This window comes from Thermobia domestica, chromosome 18, assembly GCF_964235325.1.
Source record: "Thermobia domestica chromosome 18, izTheDome1.hap1.1, whole genome shotgun sequence".
NCBI lineage: Eukaryota > Metazoa > Arthropoda > Insecta > Zygentoma > Lepismatidae > Thermobia > Thermobia domestica.
In genome coordinates this window covers 6,739,581-6,762,739 of record NC_137471.1, presented here as the reverse complement: position 1 = coordinate 6,762,739, position 23,159 = coordinate 6,739,581, and the positions used below count along the sequence as shown (strand labels likewise).

Genomic DNA, 23,159 nt, shown 5'->3' with positions numbered 1-23,159 from the left:
AGCTGCGGCTCTGTGAGCTACATAAGTAACATACAATGCTTACGTAATACTTTGGGTCATAAGTACTATTAAGAAAGGAAGAATTGCATTTTTTTAACTTTGGGAAAGGAGCTACTATGGGATTAAAGATAAGGTAGGAAAGGCAACACATTCCAGTCTATGCTTTCACCCAGCAGACATATTGTTTGGAACCAAAAAAATGTGACTTTTGGAATCTTGTACTTAGGTTCACAGCGGAAGCGACGAAATAACTTGAATCATCCATTGTAGCTCTCCCCGCAACCAGTTTCTAAAATGTTGGCAATAAGTTTGCGAAACGAGAGGTGACGACTCCAATTTTGGGTGAAAAGTCGCTATAAGAAATAATCGAGAAATTCATTGTCTATAAGCATTGTAAAAGTTGTAGATGTAAACTAAACAATATGTTCTACTCACTGGCGCAAATCCAGGGGGGGGGATGACGGATACATGTCCCCTCCAATCTTGGAACTGAGGGGGACTTCTCCCAAATAATCCGATTTGAAATGTGTTTTTTGGGAGAAATTTGATGATTTTTGTCCGATTGCTACAAAGGAACGTGAGATGTCCCCCAGAATAAGCCTCAAATCTGCAGCCTCCTAACGCTAAAGACAACTCTGATCCTCCACAACATTGTTTTTCAACTTCATAAGTATTTTGGACATCGCCAAAAAAAGTATGGTAACGGTCTTACCCCCCCCTCCCCCCCAATGTTGAAGACAGATTTGCGCCGCTGGTTCTATTCACATCTTTGTAAACAGGGCGCAACCAATCCTTTAATTCAGGGATCATTTCAGGTTGTTTCGGGTACTTTTGTTCATGTTGTGGTCAAAATAGTTCCGAAATAATTAACACTACAGTACTTACGTTAAGCAATTTTTTGTAAAAGAAAAAGTGCAGAATAATTAAAAGACCCCAGAGGACAAATATAACAAACACCTTCTTCGCCTTTTTTCACGCATCTATAGCTAATCTTGTTGCTATCGGTAATGATGTATTACGTGTGTCTCTCAACGGAAACTCTGCGAACTAAAGGACATCAAGTTTGTAGTTATTCTTCGTTAGAGGGCAAGGGTAACATAACAATGCAGGATTGTGGAGTAGTGAGTACGCTGTATTTCCAAACTCTTCATCACTTGCGCTGATTAAAACAAACAAACAGAAAAAAAGAACGTAAAAACTGTTTTGAACTAATAATGCTTCTCTACAGATGAACATTTTGTTTGCAGCAAAAAGTCGCTAAATGTGTAAGTAGGTAAATCGTTATTTAAAAATCACCCAAAAAAGTCTCCAATCGGAATTTTTTTTTGTCGTTATCGTAGGGCGACCATACGTCCCGTTTTGACCGGGACAGTCCCGTTTTAGGGGCGTGTCGCGGCCGTCCCGTCAGTAGATGGAAAAAAGTAGTATTCGTCCCGTTTTATGTAAATGAAAGAAGTAAATAACAAACCCAGTACCTTTACTCCTTTTAAAAGTATTAATAATAACAAAGCGGCAAAAATTGAACTGAAATTCCCTATATTAAACATACTCTATAGTTCGCAGTACTGCTCGAAAGGCAGCAGAGGTTTTAGCAGTTGGTTGTGTGTTAAACAAACTTCAACGTGTCTTTCCTTTTTCATAAGTACCCGCTCTGTAACGAAGAGAGAGAAGGGGAACTCTGATATCAAGGCACTGATAAGAACAAAGGTAGATCTAAAAGTCTAGTGTTGCAAGAACCTGTCCCGTTTTTAACTGAAAATTTTATGGTCACCCTGCGCTATCGTTGAGGTCGAATTCCCCTTATTTAGCGACTTTACCCAAAATTGGCAACATTGACCCCCACCGAACAACACCCCGTCATCTGGAGCCTAGCCAGCATAATAGTGGGACGTAAAACTTAAAGATTTCATTTCGAACAACACTCCCAGAAACCTACTGTTATACTATTCTCAAACCACCCTTTCGTACAGTTCTCCCTATTCGAAAAAAAAAAAAAATGTAAATAGTGTTCATACATAAATATGGAACTCAATTTCCCTGAATTTTGCAGGTTTTCCAGGTATTAATTTTGCAATTTCCAGGTCTAGTGGAAGAAACTAATAGTACGAGAACACATAAATTTTAAGAATACTATATTTATATATTTGAGAATGGCCACCCTTCTCCCCAATGAACGATTGCAATTAAATATTGAGTCACAAGAAAATAAATAATTAAAATAAATAAAATTTAAGTTGAAAAATATTAAGTTGAGAAGCCTACTAAGGGAATTATATAATACTTTTGTTCCATACTTGAATACATTCAAAATATACAAAAAAATATTGGCTTGGGGAAGAAAAAAGGGCCCGCGAGATTTTAACTGATTCTTGTAGTACTCGAAGACAGAAATAGATTACTGAAAGAATTTTCAAAATCGGCACAGGCAAACATGAAGAAAATCGCATTTTCAGGTACCGGTTCAAAATGAGAAGAAAAAAGGACCGCGAGATTTTAACTGATTCTTGTAGTACTCGACGAGAGAAATCGATTAGTGAAGGAATGTTCAAAATCGGCGCAGGCAAGCATAAAAAAAAAATCCCACTTTCATATACCGGTTCAAAATGGGGAAGAAAAAAGGGCCCGCGAGATTTTAACTGATTCTTGTAGTACTCGACGACAGAAATAGATTACTGAAAGAATTTTCAAAATCGGCACAGGCAAACATGAAGAAAATCGCATTTTCAGGTACCGGTTCAAAATGGGAAGAAAAAAGGGCCCGCGAGATTTTAACTGATTCTTGTAGTACTCGTCGAGAGAAATCGACTAGTGAAGGAATTTTCAAAATCGGCGCAGGCAAGCATGAAGAAAATTGCATTTTCATGTACCGGTTCAAAATGGGGAAGAAAAAAGGACCGCGAGATTTTAGCTGATTCTTGTAGTACTCGACGAGAGAAATCGATTAGTGAAGGAATGTTCAAAATCGGCGCAGGCAAGCATGAAGAAAATCGCATTTTCATGTACCGGTTCAAAATGGGGAAGAAAAAAGGGCCCGCGAGATTTTAACTGATTCTTGTAGTACTCGAAGACAGAAATAGATTACTGAAAGAATTTTCAAAATCGGCACAGGCAAACATGAAGAAAATCGCATTTTCAGGTACCGGTTCAAAATGGGAAGAAAAAAGGACCGCGAGATTTCAACTGATTCTTGTAGTACTCGTCGAGAGAAATCGACTAGTGAAGGAATTTTCAAAATCGGCGCAGGCAAGCATGAAAAAAAATCGCACTTTCATGTACCGGTTCGAAATGGGGAAGAATAAAGGGCCCGCGAGATTTTAACTGGTTCTTGTAGTACTCAACGGGAGAAATCGATTAGTGAAGGAATTTTCAAAATCGGCGCAGGCAAACATGGAGTAAATGGCGTTTTCATGTACCGGTTCAAAATGGGGAAGGAACAAGGTCCCGCGAGTTTGAACCGCTACGATGTATGTTCACGAATGTGCCCGTCTTCTCAAATTTAGTTAATTACTGTGACACTGAAACATGTGACACAGAGTCACATTGTGGATGACTCTGCAATCGGCAACCACTGCACATATACTCCTCCCGCCCCACAGTTTGATTATTTCGATCCATTCCTCACGTGCTAACGGCATGGTTCAACATCTGCAAGAAAGAGGTAAATGTAACGTTCAATTGGCAATAGCTTTTCACCAAATTAAGCTGCATGAAATCTGATTGCATATTTGACATACTGAGAAAATTCTAGCCCGTGGCCATATGTATCACATATCCCACCAGTTCATAAAAATTTTGAACACAAAATTACGGTCGTCCGTGTGACGTACTCCCAAAAGGCCTAATGTGTATCACCCACCTCACATTCAATGAAACCACATCCGTGTAGAATTAAGAAAGGAACCTCTTATGATGTATACAGGATGTCTCAAACGTTCCCTGACATAGGGTAACTCTGTTATTATCAGAGTTACGACAAAATGTAAGAGGAAAAACATCTCGAAATATGACGTTTTCAATCTAAAGTGAACACTTTTTTAAAAAATCGGACAAGATGAATGTGCTGTATACTCTTTATGCACCCAATTTTAAATGAAAATGCTACGTTGTCATTTACCTGGACCCACGACATAAGTGAATGAAGTTACTGTTTGAAACGGGGGCTGGCCATCGACATGTTAGCGTAAAAGACAGTAACTTCACTCACTTCTGTTGTGGGTCCAGGTAAATGGCAACGTTGCATTTTCATTTCACATTGGGCGCATAGAGAGTGTACAGCGCAAACGGGTCATCCGATTTTAAAAATTCCTTCACTTTAGATTGAAAACATCATAATTGGATATGCTTTTCCCTCCTACATTCTGTTGTAACTCTGATAATAACAGAGTTACCCTATGTCAGGGGACTTTTGAGACACCCTGTATACCTTATTTAATGTATGTTTGATGTCACTATAACTGTAGTATAATTTAGTTTGTTTAAATTTACAATTTAATACAAGTAGATTCGGATTTACATGCGTAGGATTTTGTATGCATCTAACTAATGAATTCTTTTATTTTTATGCTTAACTTAGTGACTTGGCTTTGGACTGCAACTGATTATTGTAACCCATTATTGCTTGAGAAGAAACAAGATATCCGAATCTTCATTTGGAGAAATCAAAGGTCTATTGGAAAGCTGGGGATTACAATCATTAATTTCTACATTTCAAGGTGCGTAGTAAATTATATATTGTGTTTATTGTTAAATTACTATTATTGGGTTTAGAATCAATGAAGCACTTCATGATATTTTATGGGGATCAAGATGGGTGCCGGATAGATAAGTATTTGAGCGTCAGGCTCTTATTTCTTTTCAATTTAATATTTAATCAATGATTATTTTTCTCCCTCATTATTCCACCAAATCGTATTCCAAGATCATATATCCATTTTTGTTCGATATATCCATATTTTTGATCTCTTTCATATTTCTATATTTTCGATTTTTGATATTGTTTATATTTCGATATTGCTGTATTTTTCGATATTTCGAACAAGTTTCGATAGTTTGTCGACATCGATTATCTATATCTAAATTCGGATATCCCAAAGCCCTATCGAGCACCCTCCGAAATGAAGTTTTTGGCTATGGACCTGATTAGGGATGCGCACGAGACAAGACGAGACAATTTTTGTTACGAAATTCGAGACAAGATAGAGCTTTTCCAATAGAAACGGATCCAGTTTTCGAGACGAGACAACTTTCGCGGCACCTTTTCGAGAGGAGACAACCTCAAATCTTTTCTCTTGCGCATCCCTAGACTTGATCATGAGTTATCAAAAAAAAAAAAAAAAAATGTTAATGAGAAATAACATGTAAATACAATATAGGTAGCTAAAACATTTTTGTTTTCATTCTTCAGTAATGCATTGTTATTAATCTCAGGGGGGGGCGGTGGCTCAGTGGTAGAGCGTTCACCTCCGGTGCTTGGGGTCCCTGGTTCGATCCCAACTCGCGCCGTGTGGACTTTGTGGTGGACAAACACCTTGCTCGTGGGTTTTCTCGGGGTTCTCCCGTTTCCTCCCACTTTGTTCATTCCACCATTTCACTCATTTCTCATTATCACCGTCTCCTTATCCTAACCGGCATAACCGTGGGACGTTAAACTTAAAGATTTCATTTTTTATTAATCTCAGCATTTTATAGTGTATTCTTAAGCTTAAGGTGATGTATAATTAAATTTTGAATTCAGTTAACTTATTTTGTTTCTCAGATTGTTTTTAAAATGTATGTACAATTGTTTATGTTCATTCTCGAGAGTTTAAAGTGACGTATAGTTATTAAACATAGTATTTAATATTGTACTCTTAACGTGGAAGTGATATACAGTTAACTTTTGTATTCAGTTAACATTTTTCTTTCTGAAATTGCTTTAAAAAGTATGTAAAAACGTTTTTATTTTCTTTCTTGAGTGCTAAAAGTGATGCAAAGTTATTAAGCTTACTACTTTATATTGTATTCTCAACCCTAAACTGATACACAGTGCGTTTTTGAATAAATTGTCAAGTTATTTGAGTGATGAACACTGGTAGAAAATCCTGACTACTACTGGAACATTTTGATTTTAAGGTGACGACTACTGGTGCAAGGATTTTAAAATATTGTTTTTCCTTCAAGGGCTACTCCTTTTTGAATTCTGACTACATGGTCACTATAGAAAGGATCAGTGAGTCTTTCCAACTATGGTACAGCTCCGACAGATTCACGATGCTCAGAGAAGAGACAAAATAGTATGTTTTCAAACTTAAAGTGAGAACCACTGGCGTTTTTACCTTGCTATGCAAAAGTAAGTGAGTACTCCAATGGGGTTCCAATGCGGTACCTAATTTCTGCATTTTAGATATATGGAAATACATGTCTCTAAAATGTAAAGAACTGATTTTTTTAGGGGGGGGGAATAAACTATAGGTATGTGGGGCTTGCATACTTGACGCTACAATTCGGAAATTGAATTAAAATATGACTAACGGCTATCAAGATGTTGTCAAATAAAGGGAGGACCAACACAGTTAAGGGGTTTTCGTGTTAGATGCTAAAATTTCCGAAATCGGTCATGGAAAGTTAATAAACACCAGTAGCAATTTCATCTTAAAGTAATTAGATATCTTCATGGGGTGTTAGAACATCATGGAGTCTACCAAAATTAAATTTTAAAAGCTTTTGAAAATATAATCTGACATTTGTAAACAGTATTTGAAATATGTATTTACCCAAAACTTCCAGCTAGTACATCTAACATCTGGAGAAACACTGTGAAATAAAAGCTTGAAATTTCGGAAACAATTATTGGTCGCAACAAAATTAAATAAGATGGTACTTCTATGGGTTAAATCAGTACCTCAGTACAATTTCGATCGAAAGATTAGTTCAGTCCTAGGTTTTCTTCAGGCAATTCCAAGGGTTCATCGAGCTGTGCAAAAGAATGAAAATTCGCTGTCAATATCTAAGATAGTAAATAAGATATAAGGAATTATATATTTTATGACGTGAAAATAGAGATCTTTATGGATTTGTACTTTTGGGTCTTTCCTAAAAGAAAAAAAATTCAGAAAACTACTGTATATACCTTAATAGACAATTCAGTGGGCGGGGACACAGTAGCTTAGTGGTAGGGTATTTAACTAATCTTTTTTTTTTTTTTTTGCAGAAACTATTGGAGTATTCACTTAACCCATAGAAATACGATCATACTTAACTCCCTATTTAATTTTAAAATTAAATAAAAGGAAATATTTCAGTGTAGCGACCCACGATTATGCATTTTAGTCTCAGGGAGATTATGATTAAAGCAAGTGAATGTTGTTGACAGAATTGATGGAATGCAAAGGTGGGAGGAGAGTACCCCGAGAAAACCCACGAATACGATGTCCACTACAAACTGACTTGGCCGTGGATCGAACCAAGAACCCAATACACCAGAGGTAAGCACTCTACCACTAAGCCACTGTGCCCCCGCCCATTTAATTGTCTATTAAGGTATATACGGTTGTTTTCTGAAATTTCTTCTTCTTAAAGCAAATACTCAAAAGTACAAATCCATGTGGGTCTCTATTTTTACGACGTCATAAAATACATAATTCCTTATATCTCGCTTGCTATATTAGATATTGACAAAAAATGTTCACTTTATTTCAGAGCCCGATGAACGCTTGGAATTGTCCAAAGAAAATTTAGAGCTGAATTAATCTTTCGATCGAAATTGTACTGACGAGTCTGAGGTTCTCACTTAACCCATATAAGTACCATCTTATTTAACTTTTGTTAGGATCAATAATTGTTTTCTGAAATTTCAAGATCTAATACGCTTTTATTGTATGGTGTCTCTCTAGCTGCTAGATGTACTAGCTGGAACTTTTAGGTAAATACATATTTCTAATACTCTTTACAAATGTCAAAATATATTTTACAAAACTTTTAAAATTTAATCTTGGTAGACCCCATGATGTTCTTAAACTCCATGGAAATACCTAATTATTTTAAGATGAAATTGCTACTGATGCTTATTAACTTTACATGACCGGTTTCGGAAATTTTACCACCTAACACGAAAACCCCATAACTATATGGATCCTCCCTTTATTTGACAATATCTTGATAGTCATATTTTAATTAATTTTCTAAATTGTACTGTCTAATATGCAAGCTCCACGTACCTATGGTGTCGCTTTTTATTTCGGTAAACAGATGTCAGTTCTTTACATTTTAGAGACATACATTTCCATATATCTAAAAAATACAGACATTAGGTGCCCCATGATACCCCGAACACCATTGAGGTACCCACTTACTTTTAAATGGTAATACATTTTGAGTTGTTGTTCAGCATCAATAAACACTTCATAGTTTTTCTACGTGCAACCCAAAAGTCCATACCTGACCGAACAGATTTTGTCCATTTAATCTCAAAAATGTTAAGATACTTTGTATTGTTAAGTACAACCAAATTAAGCACACTGAATATAACATTAAATATTTTCTGATTTTTGTTGCAGGTATTTCGTGCATCAAACCAGGATTCTGCTTGAAAGACAGTCAAAAGAAGCAGTGTAGGTTGTGGCTAAAAGTACGCCCTTTCTGAAGACAGACTCAGTTGTACTTACATTATTTTGTACGAATATATAACCCTAATAAAGATACTGTACTACAAATTATTTCTTTCTTCCATAAATTATAATAAAATATTATCTCTGTTTAAAGAAAATGATTGTTAATGTTAAGTCATTTTAATTCTTTTTCTCTGTAATAAGAACATTATCCCTAGCAATATTTTTTATCTTTGTGCTATTGCGATTGGATGAAGTAAAATTCTATACGAAGCACTATTATTTCAGACATGCATTAATAACTAATGTATTGTTCTGTATGTAAGACAATGTGTATACTGAACATGTCTAGCGAAGGTGTTGTTTTAATACAGAATCTATAACTCAGCTTTTCAGTAGTCAACTTTATTGGGAATCCGAAGAAAGAAGTTAAAAAAAAAAAAAAATGTTGGACTTACCAGCGTGTGTGTGTTCGAATTCTGGACTAATCCAAATTATCCAGAGAAATCATTATATATTTCTTTGTTGCTATTTCAGATGTATCCTTTATCCAAGTCGTATGAAACGGAGACTTCATACATCGCTATACTTTGTATGAACTATGTTCCGTATTTACTTAATCACTTTGTAACTTTCTCTAGTGTTGACAAGGCCGCAGGTGTCTATCGAATAGTTTAGTGTTTCACTCATGTCACCTTGTGACTAAGGTACGTCCTGTCGGTATATATATGGTACTGGGTTCAATTAGCGATAAAATACATTTTTAGCGTTAAACAAATGCAAAAATCTACACGAAATGAGATACCGTGATCTCTGACTTACGGATAACACCAAGCAACTAATGGTACTGAGTGTGATTGAGTTTACTAATTACTATTTGGCTAAAATCAGTGTTCCTTTATCTATAGTTCTTTTCGTGCTTTGAATTGCAAAGTTTGAAATAACCGTTTTAAATTATTGTGTATATATATCTTCCGAGTAATTCTGAGAATCATTGCTCTTTCTTTAAGCAATGTATGAGACTGTTAAATTGCTCTTTCCTTAAAATGTTGCACTAAGAAGGATGCATCCAGGAAAGTCCAAATTTGCAGAATGTCTATAGCAGGGAAGAATAAATATGTTTAGTCGATGGCTGCACAACGCCTCCGCTGTCACCACGTTGTCACACAGCGAATACAGCGAACGTTTAAGAGTATTCTGCACTTACTATTAGGTATCGGCCTGGGAACTTTGGCGCATCTACCCAGTCTCCTTCTTGGTGTTTCATTTTTAATGGCGAGTACTGAGTAGGAATAATATTGTAAGCGAATGCGTTTCCGGCTGACACCACACTTTTAATTATTGCGACATTTAAAAAAAAAAAAAACTGTTAATTAAAATGTACAGAGAAGTTATTTCTGGAAAATTCTATTCATCCTCTTGTGGTAACAACTGCACTTTAGTAGAAGATACTATTAAGGAAAAGAATGAGGTAAAATAATCTTTATATCGTACAAGCAATGGATGATAACAGCTTAATACATAAATGATTGTACGTAAATCTTGTTTGAGTTTGAATATAGGATTGTATAAGGCTGTGCATTTTGCATTATTATTGAGGTGCTGCAACTAACTAACTGCAAACCATATGATAAATTCTTACAGTAATATATCACATATTGATTTACTCTGTATGGAAACGAAAATAGTTTAATATATGGTTAACCTCCTTTGTGCCAGGGGCGGATCCAGAGGGGGCGATCGGGGCGATCGCCCCCCCCACAAGAGGAAACTTTCTTATTTTATATATAAATAAACCCATCCATAACAAGTTTGGAGCTCTTAAAAGTAGCAGTATTACCGCCGACCGCCCCCCCCAGAAGTCCGTCCTGGATCCGCCCCTGCTTTGTGCCCATAATTTTAAAATTAACGCTTGTGTCACTTTTCAACACTTGACTTTGCAGTAGCTTTCCAACGAATTAGCAGGAAGCCCAAACTTATAGGACACCCTGCAGGTAAATACATTTCTTTGGACAGTTTCACTGCTCCAAACTAAGATTTGAAAAGTGTAGTATTGTTAATTTTATTATTATTGGCACAAAGGAGATCAACCATATTTTAAGCTATTTTTGTTTTCATACAGAGTAAAACAATATTTGACAACATTACAGTAAGAATGTATCATGCACTTTGCAGTATGTTGCAGCACTTTAATAATGGTGCACTATACGTACACTCTAGATCCTGCATATGTCCGATCCATACATTACAAGAAGGCAATACATATTCGATACAGGTAAAATCTGTATATTTCATATGGACAACCTATTAGCTATATACATCCAATCTATACATTACATATGGCCAACCTGTACGCGACATACGTATAATCTATATGCTGCATGCAGACAGTCTGTAAGCTACATATATGCACTCTGTATGGTGCATACGGATATTCTGTATGCTGTATCTGGACAAGCTGTGTGCGACATAAGGAAAATCTGTATAATACATACGTACAATACGTATACTGTATCTAGTCGTACGTATGGGGCACAAGTACAATATAGATGCTGTCTCGGGGTTGACGCAAGAAACATACGTACAGAACGTATATTGCATACTTCTTGAAATCATGCTCCGTCCTGATAGTCAGTGTATGTCGTCATTATTAACCCACATGCTACATACGACCCTGACGTCACAAAGCTAGATATTACCTCCGTATATACTTGTTACTGCAGATAACGTCACACGAATGACGTCATTGCACTTGTGCAGACAGTACGTATAATACATACTTTTTCAGCTATACGTTTGCTGCAGGATGTTATATACGGTTGTACGTTAAGTCCAGAAACTACAGGAATTACGAATGTAACCTACGTTTTTAAGTATGCCACCTACATTTTTTTTTCTCAGTGTAATCGCGAGCAAGTGACAGACAGTCCTGTACGAAAACAAATCCGCAAATTCAGGGCAACAGGAAATGTTGGTAATTTACCTCGATCAGGACGACCACGAATTGCAACTTATCCAAATACATCAGCAGCTGTGTTGAGTATATTGGTGAAAAGTCTTACGAAGAGTGGGTGACGTGTATCAAGTAAACATATGTTAGTGTCAAAAGTGCTCAAATAATCTTAAAAAGAGCAAGGTAGTACCCTTACAAATTACAGTTGAAACATAAACTGTCAGACAAAGATCCCGATAGACCAATGGATTTAGTGAGTAATCGTTGGACGAGATAACTCGTGACACAGTGTTTCCTCATAACATTGTTTTCAGTGATGAGGCAAATTTCTATGTAACAGGTAAGGTTAACAACCAAAATGTTCTGTACTGGCCTAATATAAATCTTAATTGGATAGACGCGTCAAAGATGCAAGGTGCAGGTAAGGTAATGGTGTGGTGTGTGGCGGACGACAACCTTAACCACGTCATAATGTTTCTCCCCTTCCACCAATATTGATCCCAATTGACTTCGGATCGACTGCATTTACAGTTTCTTAAATATTTAACCCAGCCAAACTTTGTATTTCACTTTTAAAAAATATTATCTTTGAATTACTTCGGGCATTTGGACATTTTCCAATATGGCGAACGAAGTAGTTGTGGGAAATTTGTACTCATAATCTTTACCAACATCTATGTCAAATTTCAACTTGTTAATAATTACTTCCTAAGTTCAATAAAATTTTAAATCAGTTCGACGGTAGTTTTCGGAATTGTAGAAGTTAGTGCTAAATATTTTTAAAAGTATGTGGTTTATGAAAAATTGTTTCGTTATAAAAAATATTGTGTTATCTGTGTTCTATAAAACGACACTAAATTTATCTCTTTATGTTCAAGCATAAAAAAGATATTGCTATTTTTCTCTGGGTATTGTTCATTTGACACTTCCAGCGGCCATTTTTCAATATGGCGACGAAGGTGAAGTGGGATTTCAGGGAACTTTTAGTATGTTGTTTAAAATGTCATTCCCAGCATCTGTACCAATTTTCAGCTTGTTACTAATTTGTTCCTTTCTTCATTAAAATTTGAGCTTCATTTACTGCACTAATATTGACTTTCAGAAGAAGAAAAATCAGATGAAGTGCACAATTGACCCGGCTTTGAGCCTTGGTTAATGTAACTATAAACAGATGGACATGAGCCGGTCATGCACCAATGGAAGCATTAATTTTTTACTGAATTAGAAGGGTTCAATTCCTCAAACTACCCCGAAATTCTAGTTGAACTAGGGGTTAAAGTGGATCTGAAAAGATAAGGGGACGTACGACGGCACGTCGTCTCCCGTACCTATCTTTACTCAATGTATTTTTTTTTAGAAAGTTTAGAAAGTGGAGGGACGCCATAGATATTTTTTTAGAAGTGGGGTAACGGCATACCCCTGCGTTACCCCTCACTTATATCCCTGAGTTGAACCCTTTGGAAGATTAAGCTTAAGTTCTTCGTCACCCTTCTCTAAGATAGTGGTTCCCAACCTTTTTTGACTGACGATACGTCTTACTGAATGCCCACGACAACACGACACATTTCTTTGCTGTTTTTATTATTATTATTAATATAAATTATAATAGAGAAAAGTGACTAAGCCTATAAGTTTCAAAAACTAAGCCTATAAGTTTCAAAAACTAAGCCTATAAGTTTCAAAAAACTAAGCCTATAAGTTTCAAAAACTAAGCCTATAAGTTTCAAAAAGTAGTGATTCTATTTAGTACTGAGCATTGTTGCTGTCAGTGGAAAGGCTTATTGATACAGTTTGTCTGAAAGTGTTAAATTTTTCACGATTTTCAAATTCTGATACAATGACTTGTGAAATTCATCACTACAAATCGAAACCATTAATATACAGTGCTTACACTCCTACGTGTGTAAGTCGTCCAGTTTCAAACTGGCTTTTGTGTATTTACAACAAATTCGGAAAAAACTGTAGGATAGAAGATATACAGGGTGAGCATAAAGTATTTTCCTGATCACAAAAAAATATTACAGAAGAACTGTTTTTTCCTTACGTCACATTAAACATATTTGCCATACTTGTCATATTTGCATCAGAAAACCAAACGTCCATTTAGAAATCAGAGAGGTCACTCATTTTACACAATCACCATCTCCTCAGTTCACTGTACACTGTTGTCCTACTGCTTCTCACGTAGTACGGAATTCGCCCTAACACACAATTATCAACAATCCGGCATTGCCAACCCAAACATATGAAGTGTTTCCAACTCCAGATGTTTCCATCACATTGATAATTATCTATACTAATGTATAAATTCATGGATATTAATATATTCCTTTACAGTGTATACGTGACGAATTATTTAAGAGTAATAAAGGTCGAGTATAAGAATACTTACCAGAAGATTGCATGTGAAGGGACAGTAGGGACATCGATAAGGCTTTGCCCCCGTGTGTAACCGAAGGTGACGCCTCAGCTGTGATGACAGTCTTGCACAAAAGGAACAATGAGGACACTTGTATGACCTTTCTCCCAAATGGATCTTATTATGCCTGTAAGAAGATAAAGAATGGAATATACAGCAGTTCCAAAGTTGTACACATCATCATTACACACTTTATATATGGTGGTAGTTTAATATATGGTAAACTTATATACTGCCAGTAATATTAATACCGATATAAATGCATTATTTTTACAGTACTATCAAAATCTTAAAAACCTTAGTGGGTGGTAATTGGAACTGTCCTAACAGTCATATCCTCTTACTAGTGACATATGTTCGACGACGTTGCCATAGCTTTGGTCCCCATTACACTCTTATTAATGGCTTACACATGTGGGTTCTTTCTTTCTATATAGAGAAGGGGGAAATGAACAAACACTGACCAACTTGCCTGCATATATAGATCATTCCTTCTCAATGGAAGAAGAAATATTCTGTTGAAAGCAGGTTGAAAGTGTCAAATAACAAAGTAACATCAAGCACTCGGAGTTTCCTTATTCATGAGACGGAGAACATCAGCATTTGCTCTCCCCGTATTCTCGCCGAGAGCTGTCGTCCAGTTCGAATTTTGTTGGCAACACCGAATTTCGGAGAAAATATTTGTTTCACTACCATGTAGTGGGAGGAGAAGGCTAATAGGCCAATTTTCTATACCACCCACTAAGGCTTTTAAGATCCTTCGTAAAGAGTATACCATGAGCAGCCAAATTTTTATGACCATCTACTTAATATCTGGTATATTCACATTTGGCTTCAAGGAATGCTATTTGGCATGGAAGCAACGAGGCTTTGATAGGTTACTGGAGGCATAGCATACCACATCTGCATACCAACTCACTTAATTCATTTCGCGGAGGGGGTCGATGAGCTCGGGTCTAACATTCAATAACATCTCAAAGGTGTAAAATCGGGTTAAAACTTGAGTTTGAGGGTTGTTGCAGAGTTAAAATTCAACAATGTGCTCCTCGAACTATTGCAGTACAACATTGGCCTTGTGACAAGGAGCGTTGTCTTGCTAAAAGATGTCGTTAGCAGCTGAAAATATGGCCCACATGATCAGAAATGACCTACCGGTAGTTAGGAGGCCTGATGCCATGATCTCATGATGTCATCCATGTACACTACCGGGACCATGGATGCCCATGTGAAGGTTTCCTAAATCATAATGAAGCCACTCCCGGCCACTTGTTGTGCACGTCTCGAGGAGCAGTTTCCCTTGAAGATGAGAGATTCTGACTTGCCATCAATGTGATGAGGAATCGTGATTTCGTGATCATAATCATGGTAGTATGGAATCGTGTTCATGGCAGTATCGTGATTTGTCGGACCATGAGACGTTCTGCCATTGCTCTGCGATCCAATGATGATGGAAACATGTCCATTCCAGTCGTAGTTGACGAAGCCATGTGGTTAACATTAGTAGTCTACACATGTGGCACATTGGCTGCGGAGACCCATACCTAACAATGCAAGGTGAACTGTGTGTTCAGGAACATTTATGCTTTGCTCACTGTTAATTGTGCAACAGTTTGTGCCTTATACTGTTGCACCAATCTCGAGAGTGAACGACGTCCGCTATTTTTAATGAGGTGTGGCCACCCTCATACCTTGTCGTTTGCTGCTGGTTTCATTGTCGTTTCCCCATCTTTGAAAGACATTAACCACGAGTGAGATCCCTGTCACCGTTTGCTGGGCAATTCTGCTGCACCCCGAGCCACTTACGTCAACGCAACAACTTCATTCACAAAGTAGCGGGCGGCCGTACTGTTTTGACGATCAGTATATGTAAATTACATGAGAGGGTTTTCTACAAGCATTCACAAGCAATTGTCTAGAATTGGCGAAGTTAAGTGCTGACATCCAAAAGGAAACATGTAATGCTAGATAGATCTGTTCACTAAACTGCAGAACTTAGGATGTAAATACAAATAAACAAATAAATAAGCGCTCTCAGTAAGCTATTTTTAGCACTTCGTTAATTCGACAATCCTTTGTGGAAGGAATGGCTGAATTGGAGAGAGAGAGAGAGAAAGAGAGAGAGAAAGAGAGAGAGAGAGAGAGAGTGCAGTGTATTCATCAAATTAAACCAGGTGCATAAAAATGATCCACAAAGCGAAGCAACTATTCCAGAAATTAAGAACCTTTTCTTCTTCCGAAGACACAGAGAGAGAGAGAGACGGAGAAAAGCTTCTTAGGACCAAGAAACGAGATCGTTGTGTCAAAAAATATGCAAAAAACCAGACACATTAAAACAAGCCTGTTGACTGTTTTTTTTCTTAATTCACTAATAGGAACCGAGGGAAGGGAAAAATGAAACGGTTTCTTTTATATATATATATATATATATATATATATATATATATATATATATATATATATATATATATATATATATATATATATATATATATATATCTGTCTGGCATTATCATATATTCGTCTTCAAAGTTTGACATACCGTAACGCCTTAAACATAACTAACAAATGGTATGTGCTCTCCAGGTTGAAAAAAAGACCAACCAACTTAATTTTTCCCGCTCAAATTTCTCTGTTAAACATTTATAACCGTGCATCGGTATTTTTACGGTAATCCAAGTATTATACGTATATACACACACATATGTATATACACGCATTGGTATCGTGTAAGCAAACATATTGGATAAAATACGGCTCTTCACTACAGAGAGACTACTCTTCGTTGTGATCCCCCACCCCTGTATTCTGCAGTCGCCATCTCTCTCTTTTTATATGACCAACGGCTCTCTCTCTCTCTTAGTCTGGTAATTACTGATTAATCAGAAGATTACGAGGGTTAATTGCAATGAATACAAGACTGACCTCTTCAAATTGTTGCGTGCAAAAATAAGAAACACACAAAAAGCTTTTGCACAATTTGTTTCATCCAATCACGTGTATGTATGTATACAATTCTTCATGGAACAATGCTTTACTTAAGTTTACCCTTTATATATATATACAGAGAAGACGGGAAGAAATTGTAAATGTTAATAATGATGGAATAGGGCTAGCTTGATTGTCACAATATTTTTAGTATTTTCCATGTGCGAAAAGGCAGCGGAAGATAGTGGAACTATAAAAACTATCATGCCTTGATTGTTTTTATTATCTCTCTTTAGCGTTTTCCTAGTGCAAGATAACAGCATACTATTAAAAATACTGACGAATCATGCCTTGACTGTTTTTTATTCTTGTCTTTCTAACATTTTTCTATACTGCGAGAAGGCAGTATACTCTTAAGGATGGTGAACTGTACGCAGTGTAATCTTAAATGTAGTGAACTATAAATAGCTTACTCTTAAAGATAGTGAACTATCATGCTATAATTGCTTTTTCTTATCTTCTATACTGCGCATTTTTCTATAGTGCGCTTTCTTCTATAGTGCGCTTTCTTCTATAGTGCGCTTTTTTCTATAGTGCGAGAAGGCAGCGTTCTCTTAAAGATTGAGAACTATTATGCTCTAATTACTTTTTCTTCTTATCTTCTTTTAGACATTTTTCCATACTGCGAAAAGGCAGCGTATTCTTAATAATAGTGAACTATCATGCTTTGATTGTTTTTTCTTATCTTTTTTCAGACATTTTTCTATAGTGTGAGAAGGCAGCGTATTCTTAAAGATAGTGAACTATCATGCCATGATTGTCTTTTCTTATCTTTCTTTAGCATTTTACTATAGTGCAATGATTGTTTTTCCTTATTTTTCTTTAGCGTTTTTCTAGTGTAAGTTAACACCATATTATGAAAAACAGTGGCGAATCATGCCCTGATTGTCTTTTTCTTATCTTCCTAAATTTTTTATACTGCAAGAAGGGAACGTACCCTTAAAGATAGTGAACTAGGCAGCGTACTCTTAAAGACAGTGACATATCAAGTTTTGGTTGCTTTTTCATATAGACATTTATCTATAATCCGGGGAGGCGGCGTACTCTTGAAGATAGTGAACTAATATGCATTGATTGTTTTTCTTATCTTTTTTACACAATTTTCTATAGTGCAAGAAGGCAGCGTACTTTTAAAGATAATGAACTATCATGCTTTGGTTGCTTTTTCTTATAGACATTATTCTATAATGCGAGAAGGTAGCGTACTCTTAAAGACAGTGAACTATAGGCGGCGTAAGCTTAAAGATAGTGAAATGTCATGCTTTGATTGTTTTTTCATATATACATTATTCTATAATGCGAGAAGGCAGCGTACTTTGAAAGATAATGAACTATCGTGCTTTGGTTGCTTTTTCTTATAGACATTATTCTATAATGCGAGAAGGTAGCGTACTCTTAAAGACAGTGAACTATAGGCGGCGTAAGCTTAAAGATAGTGAAATGTCATGCTTTGATTGTTTTTTCATATATACATTATTCTATAATGCGAGAAGGCAGCGTACTTTGAAAGATAATGAACTATCGTGCTTTGGTTGCTTTTTCTTATAGACATTATTCTATAATGCGAGAAGGTAGCGTACTCTTAAAGACAGTGAACTATAGGCGGCGTAAGCTTAAAGATAGTGAAATGTCATGCTTTGATTGTTTTTTCATATATACATTATTCTATAATGCGAGAAGGCAGCGTACTTTGAAAGATAATGAACTATCGTGCTTTGGTTGCTTTTTCTTATAGACATTATTCTATAATGCGAGAAGGTAGCGTACTCTTAAAGACAGTGAACTATAGGCGGCGTAAGCTTAAAGATAGTGAAATGTCATGCTTTGATTGTTTTTTCATATATACATTATTCTATAATGCGAGAAGGCAGCGTACTTTGAAAGATAATGAACTATCGTGCTTTGGTTGCTTTTTCTTATAGACATTATTCTATAATGCGAGAAGGTAGCGTACTCTTAAAGACAGTGAACTATAGGCGGCGTAAGCTTAAAGATAGTGAAATGTCATGCTTTGATTGTTTTTTCATATATACATTATTCTATAATGCGAGAAGGCAGCGTACTTTGAAAGATAATGAACTATCGTGCTTTGGTTGCTTTTTCTTATAGACATTATTCTATAATGCGAGAAGGTAGCGTACTCTTAAAGACAGTGAACTATAGGCGGCGTAAGCTTAAAGATAGTGAAATGTCATGCTTTGATTGTTTTTTCATATATACATTATTCTATAATGCGAGAAGGCAGCGTACTTTGAAAGATAATGAACTATCGTGCTTTGGTTGCTTTTTCTTATAGACATTATTCTATAATGCGAGAAGGTAGCGTACTCTTAAAGACAGTGAACTATAGGCGGCGTAAGCTTAAAGATAGTGAAATGTCATGCTTTGATTGTTTTTTCATATATACATTATTCTATAATGCGAGAAGGCAGCGTACTTTGAAAGATAATGAACTATCGTGCTTTGGTTGCTTTTTCTTATAGACATTATTCTATAATGCGAGAAGGTAGCGTACTCTTAAAGACAGTGAACTATAGGCGGCGTAAGCTTAAAGATAGTGAAATGTCATGCTTTGATTGTTTTTTCATATATACATTATTCTATAATGCGAGAAGGCAGCGTACTTTGAAAGATAATGAACTATCGTGCTTTGGTTGCTTTTTCTTATAGACATTATTCTATAATGCGAGAAGGTAGCGTACTCTTAAAGACAGTGAACTATAGGCGGCGTAAGCTTAAAGATAGTGAAATGTCATGCTTTGATTGTTTTTTCATATATACATTATTCTATAATGCGAGAAGGCAGCGTACTTTGAAAGATAATGAACTATCGTGCTTTGGTTGCTTTTTCTTATAGACATTATTCTATAATGCGAGAAGGTAGCGTACTCTTAAAGACAGTGAACTATAGGCGGCGTAAGCTTAAAGATAGTGAAATGTCATGCTTTGATTGTTTTTTCATATATACATTATTCTATAATGCGAGAAGGCAGCGTACTTTGAAAGATAATGAACTATCGTGCTTTGGTTGCTTTTTCTTATAGACATTATTCTATAATGCGAGAAGGTAGCGTACTCTTAAAAATAGTGAACTATAGGCGGCGTAAGCTTAAAGATAGTGAAGTATCATGCCTTGGTTGTTCTTTCTTATTTTTCTTTATCGTTTTTCTAGTGCAAGTTAACACGGTATTATGAAAAACAGTGGCAAATCATCCCCTGATTGTCTTTTTTTATCTAATATTTTTCTATACTGCGAGAAAGCAGCGTACCCTTAAAGATGGTAAACTATAGACAGCATACTCTTAAAGATAGTGAACTATCATGCTTTGGTTGCTTTTCATATAGACATTTTTCTATAATGCGAGAAGGCAGTGTACTCTTGAAGATAGTGAACTATTATGCTTTGATTGCTTTCTCTTGTCTTTGTTTCACACTTTCAATTCATGTTTAAAGACAGTAAGATGCAAAGTTTGCTGGATTTCTTCTATAGTGCTATGTATCATCTTACATCTGAAGATAGTGAATATCATGCCTTAATTTTCATGCCTTTCTTTAATATATTTTCTACATATGAGAAGTCAGAGTACCCCTAAAATCTTCTAATACTGTGGCTTGATTGGTTTAATGACCTCCACAATTTTTATATATCTAATGCCTAACCCTGAAGTCATCCTAACCCTAAAGGTAGTGAAACATCATGGTTTAGTTGGCATACATGACTTACTTTAGTAGCCATATTTCTACACTGAAAAGTCACCGAATCCTGAAAAAGTGGAAAACTGCGGTAATGAAATACCATGGCTTGACTGATCTTCAATTAATATCTTTAGTATTTTTCCATAATATGAGAAATCGCCATACGTCTGAACTGAAGATAGTGAAATATCATGGTTTACTTGGCTTTCACTTCTTTCTTTAGGGTATATAGTGTTTTTCTATTGCGCAAGAAGTCACCGTAAAAGGGTTAGATGTCATTTCTCCATTGATCTTTATGTATTTCTTTAGAATTTTCTTTTAATGAAGGAAGTAACAATAACTTCAGAGATAGTATTAGATTGGTATGATTGAAATGTCCAATTTTATGTCTGCTGGCTGAAAAACTACCTCCTATAACGGAGCCAATGGATGGACGCATAAAAACAACGTATGTGTTAAGAAAACATGTTAGGGTGTCCAATCCGACAGGAGGCAGCGAGCTGGTAAACAGAGTTGTGCGAGAGTGCACCATGTGGAAAACACAATTGCGAGTATTTTCCCTTTAAGAGTTCCAGCTGGAACATTCAACATATCTGTAACACCGGGAAAACCAACAACGCCGTATTTGAACATGAAATAAAGGACGAACGTGCCATACGTCATTGGTTTATGAAATTTCCCTTCGGTGACACAACATTTAAAAATGAATCCGACTACCATCAACCAACATGTTCTGAGGAACTTCCTACGAACGCCGTAGAAGCAGATCTTCGTAAAAGTGTTCGTGCCATTGTAGACAAGTTAGGCATACACCATACCACTGTCGTTCCTTCTTTACACGTGCTCTGTGTCTTGTATAGCGTCTCCGTCCTCTCGGTAAAGCATTCGTGCCATTACAGACGAGTCAGGTATACACCATATCACTGTTGTTCCTTCTTTATACGTGCTTTGTGTCTTTACGGTGTCTCCGTCCTCTCGAAAAAGCGTTTGTGCAATTGCAGAGGAGTTAGGCATACACCATACCACTGTCGTTCCTTCTTTATACGTGCTCTGTGTCTTGTACGGTGTTCCTGTTCTCTTGGAAAAGCATTCGTGCCATTGCAGAGGAGTTAGGCATACACCATACCACTGTCGTTCCTTCTTTATACGTGCTCTGTGTCTTGTACGATGTTCCTGTTCTCTTGGAAAAGCATTCGTGCCAATGCAGAGGAGTTGGGCATACACCATACCACTGTCGTTCCTTCTTTACACATGCTTTGTGTCTTGTACGGTGTCTCCGTCCTTTCAGAAAAGAGTTCGTGCAATTGTAGACGAGCTAGACATATACCATAGCCATGGGTGCCCGAAGAAAATTTTCTAGGGGAGAGGGCTCAAAGCTATATTACGTTTGGTATTTTTATTTGTATTAGGAAAATCTTAAGAATTTTAATATATTTTTGTCAGTCAGAGGGGAGCTCGGGCCCCACCCCGCCCTCCCCTTCGGGCGCCCATGACCATACCACCGTCATCCGGTGGTTTCCGTGAAATCTCATAAGTAATAAAGTTGGACTCGTGGATAAGACATAAGTTGACACCATCCAGCAAGGATCGTCGTCTAGAGGTCTGTAGTTCTCTGAATAAACGAGAAGGTTTTCTGCATCGGATTGTCGTTACTTCTAATGAAAAAAATATCTGTGACGTCAATCATAAAGGTCATAATAAGTAATTGGATCGTGATCAATGTCCAGGATGGTTTCGTAAACCGCTTCTCTAACCGCAGAACACGTTACTGGTATGCTGGTCCATAACATCTCCGTCGAGGCGAAACTATCCCTGCGAATCGTTAGTCATGAACGCCATAATATGCACCGCAAACTTATCTGCAAGCATCCAGCAATGATTAACAAACATAGTTTTCTATGTTCCACGATAATGCACGTCAACATGTCAACATGTTGATCAAAGGACGGTGGAGACTCTCTATGAGTAGCAATATGAAACTTTGCCTCACCCATCGTATTAAAAATAAATAGCAAGGCATGGTCATGCATGGTTAGCATCGTTACTATACATTTTCAAATACGCATAAAGGCAAGCTGGCAGCAGTGATGCCAACCGGGAACCTTATCAAATCCCATCTCAAAAGGCAGAAATTCCCATTTTGTTCTTAAATTTCCTACGTGATATGATTTTCAAAATTTATAAAATACGAAAAATAAAACTACTGTATGTCACTTACATTTTATTTCGATATTTCAGTGAATTATTCGTAAATTCCGGTTTTCTATATTTCTAATAACTATTTTCCTTAAGGTTGGTTTAAAGGGACAAGTTTTGCCGATAGATGGCACTACAGTCTTCGTATCTCTCCCATATATTTTTTACTTTTCACGAAAATTCACGATTTCTCTTACAAATTTCAACCTACAAACTTCAAATTTTTCGAGAAGGAACGTCATAATGTATCGAAGGCAATAATCCGTGCCGATTTTTTATTTGGAATTTTGTTCATTGTTGAAATTGCTTGATTGTTGAAATGATT

The 23,159-nt window shown here is 36.5% G+C and overlaps 1 protein-coding gene across 1 annotated transcript in view; it reads right to left on the bottom strand.

Moving 5' to 3' along the window:
- The window catches only part of LOC145674855 (uncharacterized), a 203,636-nt gene that overhangs the window by 30,146 nt on the left and 150,331 nt on the right, over positions 1-23,159 (bottom strand). Inside the window, exon 4 of the mRNA XM_081745090.1 lies at positions 13,931-14,084. Within this exon, the coding sequence (XP_081601216.1) occupies positions 13,931-14,084 (154 nt within the window). The remainder of the gene's footprint in view (positions 1-13,930; positions 14,085-23,159) is intronic.